Source organism: Gopherus evgoodei, chromosome 17 (assembly GCF_007399415.2).
Source record: "Gopherus evgoodei ecotype Sinaloan lineage chromosome 17, rGopEvg1_v1.p, whole genome shotgun sequence".
In the NCBI taxonomy this organism is placed as follows: Eukaryota; Metazoa; Chordata; order Testudines; family Testudinidae; genus Gopherus; species Gopherus evgoodei.
Genome location: NC_044338.1, coordinates 6044474 through 6061060, shown reverse-complemented (window position 1 = coordinate 6061060; position 16587 = coordinate 6044474). Strand labels below are relative to the sequence as shown.

At 43.2% G+C, this 16587-nt stretch overlaps 1 protein-coding gene across 4 annotated transcripts in view; it reads left to right on the top strand.

Annotated features, from left to right (window-relative positions):
• TBX4 (T-box transcription factor 4) overlaps positions 1-16587 on the top strand; it is a 64498-nt gene that overhangs the window by 23169 nt on the left and 24742 nt on the right. For all 4 annotated transcript variants that reach the window (XM_030536906.1, XM_030536907.1, XM_030536904.1 and 1 more), the window contains 2 exons: positions 5430-5549; positions 7958-8105. In XM_030536906.1, the coding sequence (XP_030392766.1) occupies positions 5430-5549; positions 7958-8105 (268 nt within the window). The remainder of the gene's footprint in view (positions 1-5429; positions 5550-7957; positions 8106-16587) is intronic.

Here is a 16587-nt window from a genome sequence, read left to right as displayed (position 1 = left end):
CCCCTACCCACCAGACAGGAGGGGATGCAGTGTGGGAAGGGAGCAGGGCTAAGAGACCCGTGAGAAAGCCAGAACCCATCCCTAGAGAGCTAGATGCATGGAAGGAGTCTCCTCCTTCGTTCCTGTAGCCCCACTACAGGCTTCCCAGACTGTAGTTAGAATCTGACCCCTCCCAGGGCAGTCAGGGAGTTCACGGCTAGGGGCAAAGCTGCTTAAAGCAGCACTGACTTTCTGCTATGTTTCCTGCCTGGGCTCTGTGGTGCAGCAGGGCATTCGGTGATTGTGTGGAAAAGGGCCAGTAGATTTTTAAGTGATGGTGTGGTCCTAGCAGTCATCTCTGGGGGTAATAAATGAGGTATTTTCATAGCAAGAGCAACCTCTTGAATCACGTGAGGCGAATGAGACCCTCAAGCCCTTGCAGTGTCCATTCCACTTGACCTGTTTTGCAACTTGCACGGTATTTGGTCTCTGCTTCCCTTCCTTACCCATCTCACTCCTAACTTTTCTGTCTCTCTCCCTCATCTTTGGTGACAAGAGTGGTGGAAAGTTGGGGATTTTTGAGGCCCAGGAGCATGGTGAAAGCCAGGGGCAGCTGGAAAGCTTCTGATGTGACAGTTCTCTCTGTGCCGACTTTTCAAGGAGTTGCTTCGTAACAGCAGCAAAACAGCATGTGCTCTCCTCCTATGCTGATGAAGAAGAGTCTTGGGCTCTGGAAGTCTGGGGGGCCTAATGTTTGGGATGGGATTGGGAGGCAGCACTGCAGTTGCTTCTGTTTCTGGAGCAATGATATTGGCAAATGCATTCACCCTGGTCACACAATGTACTGGGATCTCCCTTTTAACATAGAGTGACCAGACAGCAAATGTGAAAAATCGGGATGGGGGGGTGGGGGTAATAGAGCCTATATAAGAAAAAGACCCCAAAATTGCGACTGTCCCTATAAAATCGGGACATCTAGTCACCCTATTTTAATGGGCACTTGTTCAAGGAAGTGCTAGTTTAAAAACCAAACCAAACAGTAATTAGCTGTGTACTGAACAGGCAGCCCATCAGCAATGGCTGGGAGTCTTTCCGTTAATATCTTTTTAAAAGGAAATGAAGGCTCACAGGCAAGAAAAGACATTTTAATTCCACTTCCTTAGATGCAAGAGGACTGATGCGCAGGCACAGATCTTTGCAGAGTGCAGCAGCTTGGAATTTCTGCCTTTCCTCCTTTCTTTGGTGATTCCCCCGCACCACTTCCCAGCCATAGATTTTCTTACGGAGCAAAAATCATCTGTGTTTATGACAGACAGGTGTAATCGAGTTGGTCTGTGCAAACAACTGAGAGAACAGGGACTACTTGGCATTAATCCTGAATCTGATGCTGATTCACTCTGTGGCCTCAGGCGAATTATAAATAGCCAGTTTCTACAATGCTGTAAATTCACACAGCACTTAACTTCTCTATCGTTCCCCCATCTGTAACCTGCATGGGGCAGAAACTGACCTTTTGTTCCGTTTGTACAACACCAAGCACAATGCATTCATGGCCCACAGCTAGGGCATCTAGCATAATAAACAGGAATAGAACCACTTTACCTCCTTTCTTCAACGAAGGTGTTCTTGAGGATTAAATACTGCATCTCATCTGCAGTCTGAGCTAGGAAGAGTTCCCAATGAAGTCAAGAATCCTGTATGTGCCCTGCCACATTGGGCTGCTGTTTGTAAATGATTTTCAAACTATGAAGCACTTCCTGAGTGTGAAATACAGTATGATCGAGGGGGCCAGTATGGGTTAAAATAATCTGTCTGGATCTTCATTCAGATCTCAAACCAAATCCAGCCTGAGCCTTTTTCTGCAGTTGGGAAAAGTGTGATCAATTTTGTGTGTGTGTGTGTGTGTGTGTGTGTGTGTGTGTGTGTGTGTGTGTGTGTGTGTGTGTGTGTGTGTGTACACACTCCATGTACCTGTTGAGCAGCTCCTGGTTTCAGATGGGACAGGAACTGAAAGTAACGTATAGAGAGGGATTCCTCGGCCAGGCAGAATGAAAGACTTCCAAAAAAGAATCTCCCCAGAAAGCCAGACTTGCTACAGGTCAACAGAGCTACTTTAGGTAATAAGCTCAGTGTTCAGCAGAAACTGTGTACAGGATCAAGCCCTCAGCCAATCCCACTGGACAGAAATTCTCCTGAGGCCAGGCTATGCAGGCAGACTTTTGGATGCTTACCAGGACTTGCTAGTGGACTTCATAGCCTTGCTGTAAGAGTGTGTGCTCCGCACGCAGCCCTGGAGATGTGCTTCCCCTTGGTTTTCTCTGATTGACCATCCAGATAAGAGCCTGGGCAACACTACACAGCACTACCACACTCTCTCTTTAACTTTTGAATCAAAACACTGATTGCATTTTTGGGCCCAACTCCCCAGTTAGTTGTGCATCCTCACCAGAAACACACGACCCATGTTTGTATCCTATTGCACAGAGGTATTTACTAAACTAGACTTTGCCAAGGGGTTGAGAAATATGTTTTCATTAAGAAAATTAAAGTGACACATCCCTGGACAGCATTTAGTCGCATATTTTTTTAATGCCAGAATGCAGCAGCTAATAATAATGATGAAATGTCCATGCAGGGCCAGAATTAAAAACTGATAATGCTTTCCTGGAAACAAATGCCGAGAGCTGGCAGATGCCACTGTCTCTCAGTCTGTTGACTTGCTAAGTGTAACGCTACCACTGCTAGATACTGAATGGTTTGCAAGTTAAGCAACACCTTCAATCAGATGTGAGTTCCCATTTGTTATCCTTCAGGAATTTCAGCTGTGTATATTAGAGTAGTACTTCGCCTCTTTATATTTATTTTAGAGAGCTATACTAAAGAACATTATAAACTCAAGCATGTCTACGCTATATGAACTCCATATGCTGAAGCTTAATTTTAAATGCCATTAAAAAAGCACTTAACATTTACAGTAGATCAGTCTGGCTACTTTAGCAGCTTGGATGTAGTTCAGTATGTGAAATGAATGGGGAAAAAAACTTCAGAAGCTACAGGTTATTAAAAAAACAACCCCGATATCTATAGAATCCTTTACTGGTACATCTCAATAACTATCCAAAATCTTATTTTCTAATTTCTTCTTAAAGTCCACTTTTTCTTTCATTTCATTTTTAAGTGCAATTTTAAGACGTAGTTTAAAAAAAAAATCTTGGCAGTCGGCTTGGATTCCTAGTGTAATTTTTTTCCCATGTGAATTGGGCTGTGTATTCACAACCTGAAATGTCCTACTGTATTTATACTGGTGCTTACCTGTGTGAGAACAAGGTTAAGAGGAGTGCACCGTTTATGAATGAAAATCAAATATGGACATTGGTAAACCACCCCTGGTTAGTCCCAGCTAAATACATAATAAATATCTGGATTTTATGCCTGGTGTTAAAAGAGTCAATTCAAATGAATCCTAACAGGGCCCATTTTATTGCCTTCTCCCGGAGCAATTACAAAATGGTGACACAGACAGCAACTACCGCTCATCTCACAGGCCCAGATTGTTCAGCGGTCCCTAGCACTCGCCACTTTCCTTAGCCACAAATACAGCGAGCCCTTTTATTGGCCTGAAGAAACTTGTTCATTAAAAAGAGAAAAGGGGGAGAAAAGAGAATTTAAAATACTGGGTCTATCCAAGGGGAGGGGAGGGTTTTCTCTGCCAGGCCAAGCTATTAATCCAGACTAAACTCTTATTTAAGTTGCTAGGCATTTTGACAGAGTAATGATATCAGGATTTGGCCCATTGTTGCTAACGCCGGTTGTGACGATGCTGCCTCAGGATATAGATATTTTCATCCATTCTGCCCATTTTTTTTGCTAGTGCAAATGAGCTGTCATGGCATGTTGATGTATTGGATTGTTCCGTCTTCTTGCTTAAAGACCGTGATGAGCCAGTTTGCGCAAGTAACTTGTTTTTATTGGATGAGGAGAGGCTTGGTAATATGGAGCCAACAGAAAAGTTACTCATAAGATTGAAGATGCATGCTCCTGCAAACCCTTACTGCTTACTTGGTATTTAGTCCCTTGGAAACCAATGGAAGTACTCACATGGATCAGAGTTACCCACACCAGCAAGGGTTGCAGGTGCCTACACTGTGACTGTTTGAATTAATTTCCCTGTCACATCTAGCTGTTGCTTGTTTTCATGCTGCAAATACTGCTCAGTAATGTAACATCTTAGGGTGAGATTTTTCTGCTTGTGTAAATTGGCACAACTCCACTGGCTACAACAGCGCTGCGCCAACTGACCCTCACAGAGAATTTGAGTCAGACACTCCATTATTAAACAGTATTTGCAGCATTCGATTAATGCACAGGAAAGTCAATGGAGCTGCATCTATTTACATCAGCATAGACTTTGTTCCTTAATCTGCCTCCCTCCATTGGAGAGAGAGAACCTGGGGTATCTGAGGCAGGGCTCCATGTTGGGTCAATATCGAGTAGTAACACTTTTTTTTCCCTGCTACCTCACGTAAGGTTTTTCACCATAATATTGTTGTTTATGATTTGTATTACCGTAGCACCTAGGAGCCCGTCGTGGAACACCCCCCCACTGTGCTAGGTGCTGCACAAACACAATCTCACTGTCTAATGGTTGGATATTCATAATTTCTGATCAAAATTCAGTGCCTGGGGAACTGTGTGTGTAACGTAGCTAATTCGATGTACTTAGATCTACTCATCTCAGTGTCTTCACTGTGGTAAGTCGACTGCTGCCACTCCCCCGTCGACTCTGCCTGCACCTCTCACTGGTGGCGTACAGGAGTTGACGGGAGAGCGCTCGGGGTTGATTTATCCTGTCTAGACTAGACACACTAAATCGATCTCAGATGGATCGATCACTGCCCGCCGATCCGGCGCGTAGGATAGACATACCCTTAGTTCCTTCGCCTCTTTCAGACCCATAGTCATTGTCAGCACTCCTGCTTTGTGTGCCCTCTGGAAGGCACTAAGCCAACCAGAGTCATTCCCTAATGATCCCGAGTAGCTTTTAAAATCAAATCAGCTAGTAGCCCAGATTTTTAGGGTGAAAATCACCTTCAGGCAGAGGGCCTGTGCAAGGCCCAACGCACCGATTAATAAGGGGCTGCTCACTGCCCTGAGCATGCATTAGGGATTAAATTCTGAAAATGGTCAATGCAAGGCCTCCACCCCATGTAAGTCCCCCCTTTGCTCTGTTATGAGGAAGCGGAACGTAAGTGGCGCACAGACCCTGTGTTAGCTCTCCACAGGGATGAATGTCATTCAAATGCCGTGACACGTAAGTGGTACGGAGTTTTTGGGTGAATTTCACTTTAGACTTTCAGTGAAACCTTCTTTCAGGGCTCCTGTCTGCTGTTCTGTTAGTGTACTATGTGTTAAGTTAGGTGCTAATGTATTAACCCTTTGCTTTTCATAAGGAGGATGTTTCCTAGCTACAAAATTAAGGTAACCGGAATGAACCCCAAGACCAAATACATCTTGTTGATCGACATCGTCCCAGCTGATGATCACCGGTACAAATTTTGTGACAACAAATGGTAAGAGACTGTTTGTTTTTTTTCCTTGGGTTATCAAAAGAGAGGCATTCATATCTGTATCAACTGTTTGCAATAAGCACTGAGGAGATGGTCAATAAGGACCTTCGTGGGGAGAAAATACCAGATACCAAAGTGCTCTCTAACCTAGCCCTGAAAGGCAGAACAAGAATCAATGGCTGGAAGTTAAAGCCAGAGAAATTCAAATTAGAAACAAGGTACAAGGTTTTTTTAATAGTGAGGGCAATTAACCAGCGAACAAACTACTAAGGGAAATGGTGGAGTCTCAATCACTTGATGTTTTTAAATTAAGCCTGGATGCCTTTTTAGATGACATGCTTTAGTCAGACACAAGTTATTGGGGCTAATCCAGGGGTAACTGCATGAAACTCTATGGCCTGTGATATACAGTTTAGACTAGACGATGTAATTGTCCCTTCTGGCCTTCTTAAAAAAAAAAAAAAAGTCTCTATGAGGCCCTAGATTTGCAGTGGGTTGAGTGTTGACTATTTCTTCTCTAATTATATTTGTTCTGTGGGAAAGAGCCACAAAGCCACCAGGTGAAGATCTGTTGGCAGACCAGATGAATCTTCCTCATTTATCCAAACTGGTGCGACTTTTCTTGCCTGCATATAGTCTCAGAAGACCTGTTGATAGTGGTCATCTTGAATTTACATCTTTTGAGCAAAAATACTTGTCCTTCCTGAGATGTCATCGTCTGTTGGAAATGAAATATATGTGCTTTAAAATAAATAAAAAAATAATAATAAACTCACCACCACCAGAGAGATTTTGAAGTGGCTGCTCTCCTTTCCTGTTGCCATTTTGGAAACACAGGAGCAGTAGCGATCTTGTAGTTCTTGTGGTGGTAGGGTCCCATGGGAATTGAGGCCTATCCCAGATTGAAAGTCACAGCCCTTAGAAGTTGGATAGCTAAAATATGGGACTTCTTTGTGGTCTCAGAAAGAGGGAGGACAAGTGGAATTGGTCAGTCCAATGTAGCCCAGTTCTGGAGCCATTTTTATTCTCCCACCCTCCACCTTTTTTTTTTTTTCCTTGCTTTATTCTCCAGATTTTTCTCCTTTGTGTCTCCTCTCGCCCCCTCTCAATGACAGCAAGATAACTCAGCATGAAGGCTGGTTTAATATTTACTTTCCTGCCCATGGGAATCTCATGCATCTTGACACCTTAAAATCTCTCCTTGCTGAAAATATGCTGTGCCTTTCCTAGAACCCTCCTGCGTTCTTTGTGTGGAGCTTCATCTGTTCCACTAAGTGTCGACATTGTTTCTAAGTCAATGGCAAAACTCCCGCTGACTTTGAAGGGAATAGAATTGACCTCTTCATAGTGAGATCCCATACAAATGTAATCTACATGCATTTTAGGGCATTGTTCTCAGTTTTTAATTGTCTTTGAGCCAATGCTTGTTTCTGGAGCTCTTGCAGGATGGGAGTCGTATTCACTGGGAACCTTACGCAACCCAGGGCAAATTCTTTGCTTTAGCCATTAAGTCCTAGATGATAACTCTTTTAATTTAACTTTGGCCAGTCACTAGAACTGTTTTCCCTCTCCATTTTTCATTGCTGTTGGAAAGGCTCTGCTGGTTTTGGTAATACTGCTTTTACTGGTGTTTTATTACATGAGAACAATACACAGGAAGGGGAGAGTTGCTGTTGCATGCTGTATTAGAGCATTAAATCCATGAAAAATAACGGCGCTTTTGACATGTGAACAAAGGTGTCTGGCAGGGGGAATGTGAGGACAAATCCATGTCCCAGCCGCAGCCTGAGAACTAGGCTTCCACAGGGGCTGGAGGGGAAGGAGTCGCTTCCCAAGAGCTTCTACCAAGCTGGTGTTTCAGCCTTAGGAGCTACAGTAGCCTCTAGTCTTCTTGCAGCCCTGCTACCTGGATCCAGCCCTGGTCTTGCCCCCTGCACTTTCCCCAAATGCCTTCCTCCTCACAAGGCTGAAGGAGTTCCCCCAGAGTGATGCTGGATCCTGCCTCTCTGCACAGTGGAGCCATATGGTTTCCCTCATGCTCAGGGACCTCTGAGTGGCAAAGACAGGACTTGTCCATAGCCAGCTCTCATATAGTTGCTGTGTACTCACTCATAAAATACTGTGTGTCCAGGGAAAACCCTGCCCAGGGAATGAGAACTGAAAAAATGAGAAAAGAGGCCTGTGTTCCTTGCCCCTCTTTTTGCTTCATCCTTCCCAGATCGATGAAGCAGCAGCAGCAGCCTACATTTCTTGTGTTTCTCCATCAGCCAACCTGTCTGGGCCAAATCCATCTTAAAATACAGACGATAGCTCAGGATTTGTAAGATGGTTACCATGTTCAGTTAGGCAATGAATTGCTCTGAAGTGCTAATTGGCCAGGAAGATGTAATCCATAAGTGCCTTGTTCACAGGATGGTGGCTGGGAAAGCAGAGCCTGCAATGCCTGGGCGGTTATATGTTCATCCGGACTCGCCCGCCACGGGAGCTCACTGGATGCGGCAACTGGTGTCGTTTCAGAAGCTAAAGCTCACTAACAATCACCTCGATCCATTCGGACATGTAAGTTCTGGAAATGTTATTGCCAGAGGTGGGCACAAGCCCTGGTTTGCATCTGAGTCGGAACTTCCTCAGATTTCAAGCCGGCTCGGCTCTGGGGCTCCGCTTAGGAGTGGCCTCTAATTAATCAACTTTTAAAATAATTATTAGTAGCATTTCTTTTATTCTACTATGTAACTGAGAATGAAGATGTTTTAATGATACAAGATCAAGCACTCACCACTAACTGCTTTAGTGCTGTTGCATTGGCCTCTTGAAGTGCCATGCGTGACTTGTTCCTTTATTCATCTGCATGGTGCTATTGGGCTTCTACTCTCTGCTATGGAATTTTCAAGTCAGTGTTTTCCGATATTTCAGCCAAAGCCTTTGATGCATAGGGCATGCAGAGCACTCAGAAACAGGTTACATAAGCTTGTCATTTTCCCCGCTGGCTTCGGCACTCCTATAAAAGATGGAGTATTTTATTTGGAAACTCTTAATTCCTGTGTATTGCAGATGTAGGACTGGGAAGTTCACCGTTATCGACTGCAGTACGTTTAATAGCTTAGAACACTGGCCTTTCCAGACTCCCAGCCGTGTGTGCACCCGCGTAGGTAATTAGAACATACTGACCAGTCTAGTTTTTGCTTTGCAAGTTGAAGGATGTGTACAAATAAACAACATTGACTAGAAAAAGTAAGGTTAGATTTTTAGGATTTGTAGAATTCTTTTAATTTTAGTGGTCTCAAGCACTTAGTAACACAGGTCAGAGCATTGGCTTTGCATAACAACATATGATTTTTACCAGCTGCTCCTTGAAATACCCCTGGTGTTGGGAGGGGCAGGGTGGGGGATGCTGATAGGATTGCAAAGTGAAGGGGAAGTGGGCCTGTCTTGCTCAAACTAAGCATATAGCCATATGCTAATGATCAGATCTTCAGCTGGGGTAAAATGGCATAGCTCCACAATCATGAGCTGTGCATCATGTTAATTTTCCAAACTACATGACACAAGGATCTGCCCCGAAGGGTTAAATCCTGGCCCCATGACATAACTCTGTTCCCACTTCAGTCAATAAGAGTTCCGCCATTAACTTCAATGGGAGCAGAGGCTAATGCTAATGCTTTGCATTTCAGAGCATCCTCTGGCGAGTAACAAACAAACAGCCCCACCCCAAAATCAAGTGCTCTTATTAATATATTTGTCCTGAAATATACAAAAGTTACAACTCATTTGGAGAGCGAAATTACTTTTAAACATACTAATCTGGGGGTCTTTCCCAAAGCCCGATGAAGTCAATAGCAGCCTTTCCAATGACTTCCGTGCATTTGGATCAGTTCTATGACATGCAAGGTTTCAACACAACTGAACAAAGCTCTTTGTGAAATCAAATTTTGCACATTCTCCCTGACTGGCTTGAGCAGAAATAAGGGCTGCTGATGGGACACTGCACAGGAAGATTGTGTAAGTCAAATAGAAACACAATAAAATTCTAAAACAAACAAAATCCTGAATAAGCAAATCCACTGTGCATTAACATAGGGAAAGCAGAATGCTTTAAGTCCTCAAAATAGTGCAGATCCGGTAATTTTAGGGTCTGTCCAAAATTTTTGATGCCTTTTATGACTTTATGCAAATTCTAAACTATCTTCCCATTTCTAAATTTCAATGTTGCAAAGATTCCAGCCATCACAATGTGATGCCTTGATAACCCAGCTTTACAGAAAACAGTCGAGCAAAGTTGGGAACTTGACCCTCTTCTCCAACCTATTGACCCCAATGAAATGTGTGTGAACTTCAAAGACTAATCAGGACCATTAAATGCTTACATTATTAAGCGCAGGTTTTCTCCCCCTCCCACCCGCCCACACTCTCTTCTTTAGGGAAAAAACACCGTGGAAATTAAATGCAAGCAACTACGCTAAAGATTGCATGGCTGAAAATTTCATCTTCGGAAAATGCCAAAGTTAAGGTCTCAGTGGCAGCAGTAACTTGATCGCTTTGCACACATCCCACTTTTTCTCCCGCCCCCTCGGGTAACTGTGCATCTTAATATATTACTGTTTATGTTGTAAAATGGATACTGTAAAACTTACAGGACGTTCAATGTGGTCATAAAAAAACCCAGGATATCTAGTGTTACTGTTGGAACGTTCAGCATCTGCTTTTCCTGGCTTTTTTTTTTTTTTTGGTAATTTTTAACTGTGCAATTTTAACACAGTATTTAACAGACTCAGTTGGTGTTTTTTTGTTTTTTTCCCCATTTATTAAACATTTTGTTTGTCACTCCGAGAACACATTCAGAATATGATGGGGACTCTATTTCGATTCTCTGGGTCAGACCCTCAGGTAGCGTATGTCGTTGTAGTGCCATTGACTAGAATCACGATCCATACCAACTCAGGATTTGGCCCTCTCTCCTCATGGAATCTGTCCTCTAAGACTGCCCTTTTATCTACGATTTTAGTACAGTGTATGCTAAAGAAAAATGCCTGGAGTAAAATTTTCAAAGGTGCCTAGGTCCCATTTTCAAAAGCCTCTAAATCCAAGTGGGACTTAGGCACTTAAGAACTTAAATCATCCTTCTGAAAATAGGATTTAGGTGCTTTAGACACTTTTAATTTTTTTTGATATGGATATGAAGGAAGGCAGGACCATGTACTGGGCTAGTCAGACTCTTCCTAGCAATGCAGGATATTTCACTGCATCTGTTACACCTTCACTGACACTTCATAGGGCTTGTCTACACCAGGAGCTATTCTGAAATAACAACGAGGAGTCCTTGTGGCACCTTAGAGACTAACAAATTTATTTGGGCATAAGCTTTCCTTGGGCTAGAACCCACTTCATCAGATGCATGGAGCGGAAAATACAGGCGCCGGTATGAATACATGAAGGGATGGGAGTTGCTTTACCAAGTGTGAGGTCAGTCTAACGAGACAATTCAATTGACAGCAGGATACCAACGGAGGAAAAATAGTGATTCCTGATTTAATTCTTCCTGATTAACTCCATGTGTGAGCGCTCCTATTCCAGAATAAAAGTGCTTTATTCCAAATTAACTTAATCAGGTTAATCTGCTTTGAATTCACATCCTACTTTATTCCAGATTAATTGGTACAGTTATAGACCAACCTTTAGAGCATAAGCTCTGCAGGGCAGAGGCAGTGACTTTGTATGTGTCTGTACAGTCCCTAGCACAACATAGGTGCCAGTTTTGACTGGGGTCAAGGGATACTACTGCTATGCAGATATTACTAAATTAAGAATAATCGCTATTAATTTCTCGGACTTTGCTCTCAAAGTATTCGCAGACTATCTCGTAATGCTCCCTAAAAACAGGTCCTAAAACCCACACTGCTTGTTTGCCTTCTATTCCTGCTCTATAAGGCTACTCTGCTATTTCCTTTTGTCTTTGATTTTCCTAAAACCTCAAAACCACTGCGGGTCTGTTTCTTCAGGCTGCAGTTACTTTCTATTGTGGTGAACAGAGTGACCCAGAAAGGGACCTCAGCAGTAGCCTGCTCTGGCCCTGTTAGTTCAAGGGAAATGGCTAGTGCCAACCCGGTGTGTAAACGTAGGGTTTGATACCATCCCACCCAATCTCCGCACATGGAGAGTGAAGTATTAAGTGAGCAATCCTAAATGCACAGCCCGGCTTGCTGCAGAATCTCTGTTACAAAACCAGTGTGCCCTGCCCTAATCTGCAGCTTTTTTTGAGTGTGTGTAAGTAATCCCTTTATAACGTGCTTTGACATGCAGAACTCTTATAGCCTCCTTGCAGGCAACCGCTGCTGTCTGACCGGGGCAGGAAGTTACTGCAAAATAGCTCTGCTTTGAACTACTCCATTTCTGCATTTACATTTTTTTGGCAAACGCATCATTTGAAAAAATGTCCTTACAACTCCCTGTCTATTCTCTTCACAGCTAAGTTTTGGTGGGTTGGTTTTTTTCAGGCTTAGCTCACATACACCATTGTACTGCTCTGACAAGCACATAGCACTGCCAACCCTCCAGGACTGTCCTGGAGTCTCCAGGAATTACAGATTAATCTTTCATTAAAGATTATGTCATGTGATGAAACCTCCAGGAATACGTCCAACCAAAATTGGCATCCCTACAAGCACAGTCTAGGAGTGCTTACCGCAGACACTTGTGAAGCACAAGACATTGTTAGGCTCCCTCCCTGCTCCCATCCCCAGCCTCCATTTATAATTGTTTAGGAGACTTCCATCTTTGGGGTTCAGTGTGCAGTGCATATCTGATCGTTTACTCTGAACGTGGCTCTACCTTGGCAGCTACACATCTGGTATCTTATTTAAAAATAAATAAATGAGTAGGCAAATCATTTACAGTCCCCTCACTGAATTCCTCAGTAAGTAAATCCAGGCCCTGATTCTCTGCACTCCAGTACCTGATTAAGGCCTTGATCTTGCAAATAATGTATGCATATGTTTACTTTTATCCAGGAGTAGTCCCACAGAGTTCATAAAGCTAAGAGTGTGCAGGCCTGAGGCCTAATTTAGGTAAATTAGTTAAACAGATTAATTTTAATAAAAAGACTTGGAAGTGTTGCGGAATTGAGCTGGCTTTCTGAACTCAATGAGGTCTGACTGAAGATTACTTGCGTTAGTAAGGGTTTGTGGGATCAGACCCTTAGAGTATGCCCTGAAAATGGTCAGATTCTGACTACGAGCTCCTAACAGACTGAACAACTGACCCCCTAAAACATTCACTGCTGTCTCTTTGGTGAAGACTCATAATCAAGTCCCTACATTTTTCACCGGTAAATTATCTGCTGTTGTAAATTCTTTGGATTATGAATAGCGGCTGCAGTGTAATGGGTGCTGTCCAGGCATAACAAGGGGCAGTTCCTGTCTAAAAAGAATTCACGTTCTAAGGGCTCGTCTGCATGAGAAAGTTGCGCTGATATAACTTAGACTGATGAAAACCCCTGTGTGGGGAGACTTATTTAATTTTGAGTGGTTTATTTCAGTTTAGCTTAAACTGACTCCTAATCGAAACAAAAAATAAGCCTGGTTTGAGCTGAAATAGGTATCCACACAGGAGTTTGCACCAGTTCAAATCAATTTAAAATTGCACCTTAGTTAAATCAGTGTGCCTCTCTCATGTGGATGAGCCCTGAGACATCTGTGGGGAAGGAGAGAGTGAGTTAATTAAATATGTTGTAACTATCCCCATTAGCCTCCAACCTGTGTTTTGCCTCTTCGGACACTGAAATATTTATTCAGCAACCCGGGGAGGTCTCAGGTTGAGGTGCTTGTTAAAAGGCACTGCTGATGCACTTGTTTGGGAGCTTTGCAGATGGGTGAGGAAGGAGTTTGCTGCACTTGGGCATTTGCAAATGTTTATTTTGGATGGTGAACAGTTTGCGAACAAATATGTTGCTCGGCAGCTCTTCATTGCAGGTGACTGAGGACGTGCGGATTCAGCCTTGTCGGTTTAGAGCAAACAATTAGGAAGATTCCTACTTTTTTTTTTTTTTAATTTAGTGAAGAACCTGTGTAGGTAGGAAGGAAGATCTTGTGGCTGAGGCACAGGGCTAGGAGTCTGGAGACTTGTGTTCTGTTCCAAGCTCTGCCATAGATTTCTTGAGTCAGCTTGGGTGAACTGCTTCCCCACTCTGTGCTTCAGTTTATACTTCAGTCAGTTCACAAGTTGTGAAGCTCGTCTGTATCGGGGACTTTTGTGCTGGTGTAGCCACACTGATGTAACTGCACCGGTGGAAGCTCCTTGTATTGATACACGCTGCACAAGTACAAAAAGTGACTAGCACCAGATAAACTGCACCAGTGCAAATGACCTTGTACATCAGTGCAACATGTCTACACTAGGAGTCTGCATTGGTACAGAAGTCCCCAGTGCAGGGAAGCCCTTAATGCTATACTTTTTTCTGTCAGAGCAATTTTTTATCAGGAAACGCCTGTGTTTTACATCAAGCATTTCAACTGAAAAATACTTGTGCTGAATATGGATTCAGAGGACTTCAGTAGCTTAGACAGAGATTTGGGGTCTATTATAGAGGTGTGGGGGTCAGGTTCTGTGGCCTGCAATGTGCAGGAGGTCAGACTAGATGATCATGATGGTCCCTTCTGACCTTAAAGTCTGTGAGTCTATGAGAAGTAGGGTAACCAGATAGCAACTGTGGGAAAAAAACGGGACGGGGTGGGGGATAATAGGCACCTATACAAGAAAAAGTTCCCAAAAATGGGACTGTCCCTTTAAAAAGGGACATATGATCACCCTAATGAGAAGTGATCAAGTGCCTGTGATATTCAGCTATAGAGTTGATCAGATCCTAAAGAAATCATTTTAAGCCACTTATGTTGCTCCTAGAGTGAGACCTTAATTTATGTATTTCAAAACTTTACATGCACAGATAATCAGCCCAACAGAACCTCTGATTTCTGTGTCCCCCGAGGCTGGTTTGTGTTATAACAAGCTCATTATTTTGACAGATTTGGGACTTTCCTTCCTAATGCCATGTAAATGATTGGTAGCAACGTATACTTTCTTTGAAAGTGCAAAATATTTTCTAAACTTGAGAGTCAGAACACTGACACAACAGTAAGGTATCCATTGAAACTACCAATTTATTCAGGCTACAATACCCATCCAGCTACTGGTTCCAGATGAAAAATTAGAATTACTCCTTCAGAACACTAACCACGAGCCTTAGTGGATCTATTAATTCATTTAGTGAATGTTATCTGTAATCTCCTGGTAATTCTACAAAAATATGTCTTTATTAAAAAGGACTACATAATTATAGTTCTTGCAGAAGGTTAATACAGAGCATTAAGGGAGACCTAACAAATATTTCTATTAGTTTAGTTTAGAGCCTTATGAATGGAATTCCATTGTCTTTTAAAGATTTGCAGTGTGTCTCTGAGTTCTCTGTGTCCAGGTCTGGGTGAGAGAGTGCCTACAGACTGTTACAAAGGAATTCTCCTACACGTTCTCGTTCTCACTGAGTTCACTGGGGTTTGGATCAGGCCCACAATGAATTATCTTTTTCCCTGAGAGACCAGTTGATTTCTATGCTGAGGATTCTCTCCAACCAGAATTAAAATGTGCAGGGCATTGACTTTCATTCTATTTGGGTATTTCCCCCCATCTGAGTCCACAATGATATTTAGATTACAAGCTCTTTGGGCCCAGGACAGTCTGTCTGGTCTGTGTTTATTATGCAGCACCTAACACTGTAGGAGTCCTGGTCCGTGATTGGGGATCCTACCATATACAAATAATACATAATACCAGCTCATGAGCCAAAGCCCAAGAATACAGGCCGTGAAACTGAGTCTGGTCCCTAGTCCAAAGGCCACTGCAAGTCTCTTAATTTACTTTAACAGGCTTTGGATGAGGCCCTGGGGGGGAAACAATCCTTCCCCTTGGCTATTGAACAGCTACCGAGCCACCATTTCCACCCATATTCTTTTATGGCAGGGTGATGGAAATGGCTGGAGGAAGGTGGTAATGTCTCCATAGCCACCCTGCACAGCTATGTCAGCTGAACTAGTCAGCTGCGTACGCAACCCAAGCCTAGGCTCCCCAAATCATCCCCATGGCCAGGCAATAGAACTGCTCCAGTTCTACTGCAGGCAGGTACATTTACACCTGCAGAGGTGTGGCTTGGAGCTGCCCTCTAAAAGTGGCTTCCATTGAAGCTATTCGTGTACAGAGAGAGGCAATAAGCAATGTAATAACAAATAACAGAATTGGGAGCCTGGCTCTCCTGAGTTCTAATCCTAGCTCTGGCTTCCTCTAAGCCTTGGGAAAGTCACTCGAGCTTCAGTTTACCATCTGTAAAATGGGTAGATGGTAATGCTGTAGTACTCCTCCAGGGTGTTGGCAGGACTAAGTGTTAACATTTGGATAGTACTTTGCAGAGGAGTGCTAAGCATTTTTCTTAGAGTGAGGGTCAGTTTACATACAAGACACTGAGAGTATTCATTCAACCACAGTGTACCAATTATTAGTATTATTTTAATCTGAGCAATTAGCCTTTTGATACATGGGGGGGAGAGTGGGCAGAATCGCTTCCATGCAGTTAGGATATTCACATTCTTAAAGGGACATCCTACTCTTTTAAGCTATTTCTTCATGGTGGTTTTTGACAGATCAAGGGTTCATTTCCCTTGATCTCAGTGGAATAACCATCTCCAGGAAAAGCCAGTGAGAACTCAGGTGATTATCCTGGTTTATTGTGGAGCGTTTTCTGACCGTGCTTCTCAGCACACAGGAACTAGAGTAGTGAGCCCTTTAAGAAGTGGTTGTGATAATAAGACTTCTACTGAAACCAGACAGTTCTGGGGGAACTGCCACATTAAACAGGCTTTGCTACAGAGACACACTGAGGTTAGCTTGGCTGCAAAGGCACAGCCTATCTCAGGCTTTCTCGGAGTTTTTCGCCAACCTCAAACTGGCTCTGAACAAACAGTACCATGGCAGACTCTCTTTCATAGGCATGTACTGACATTTG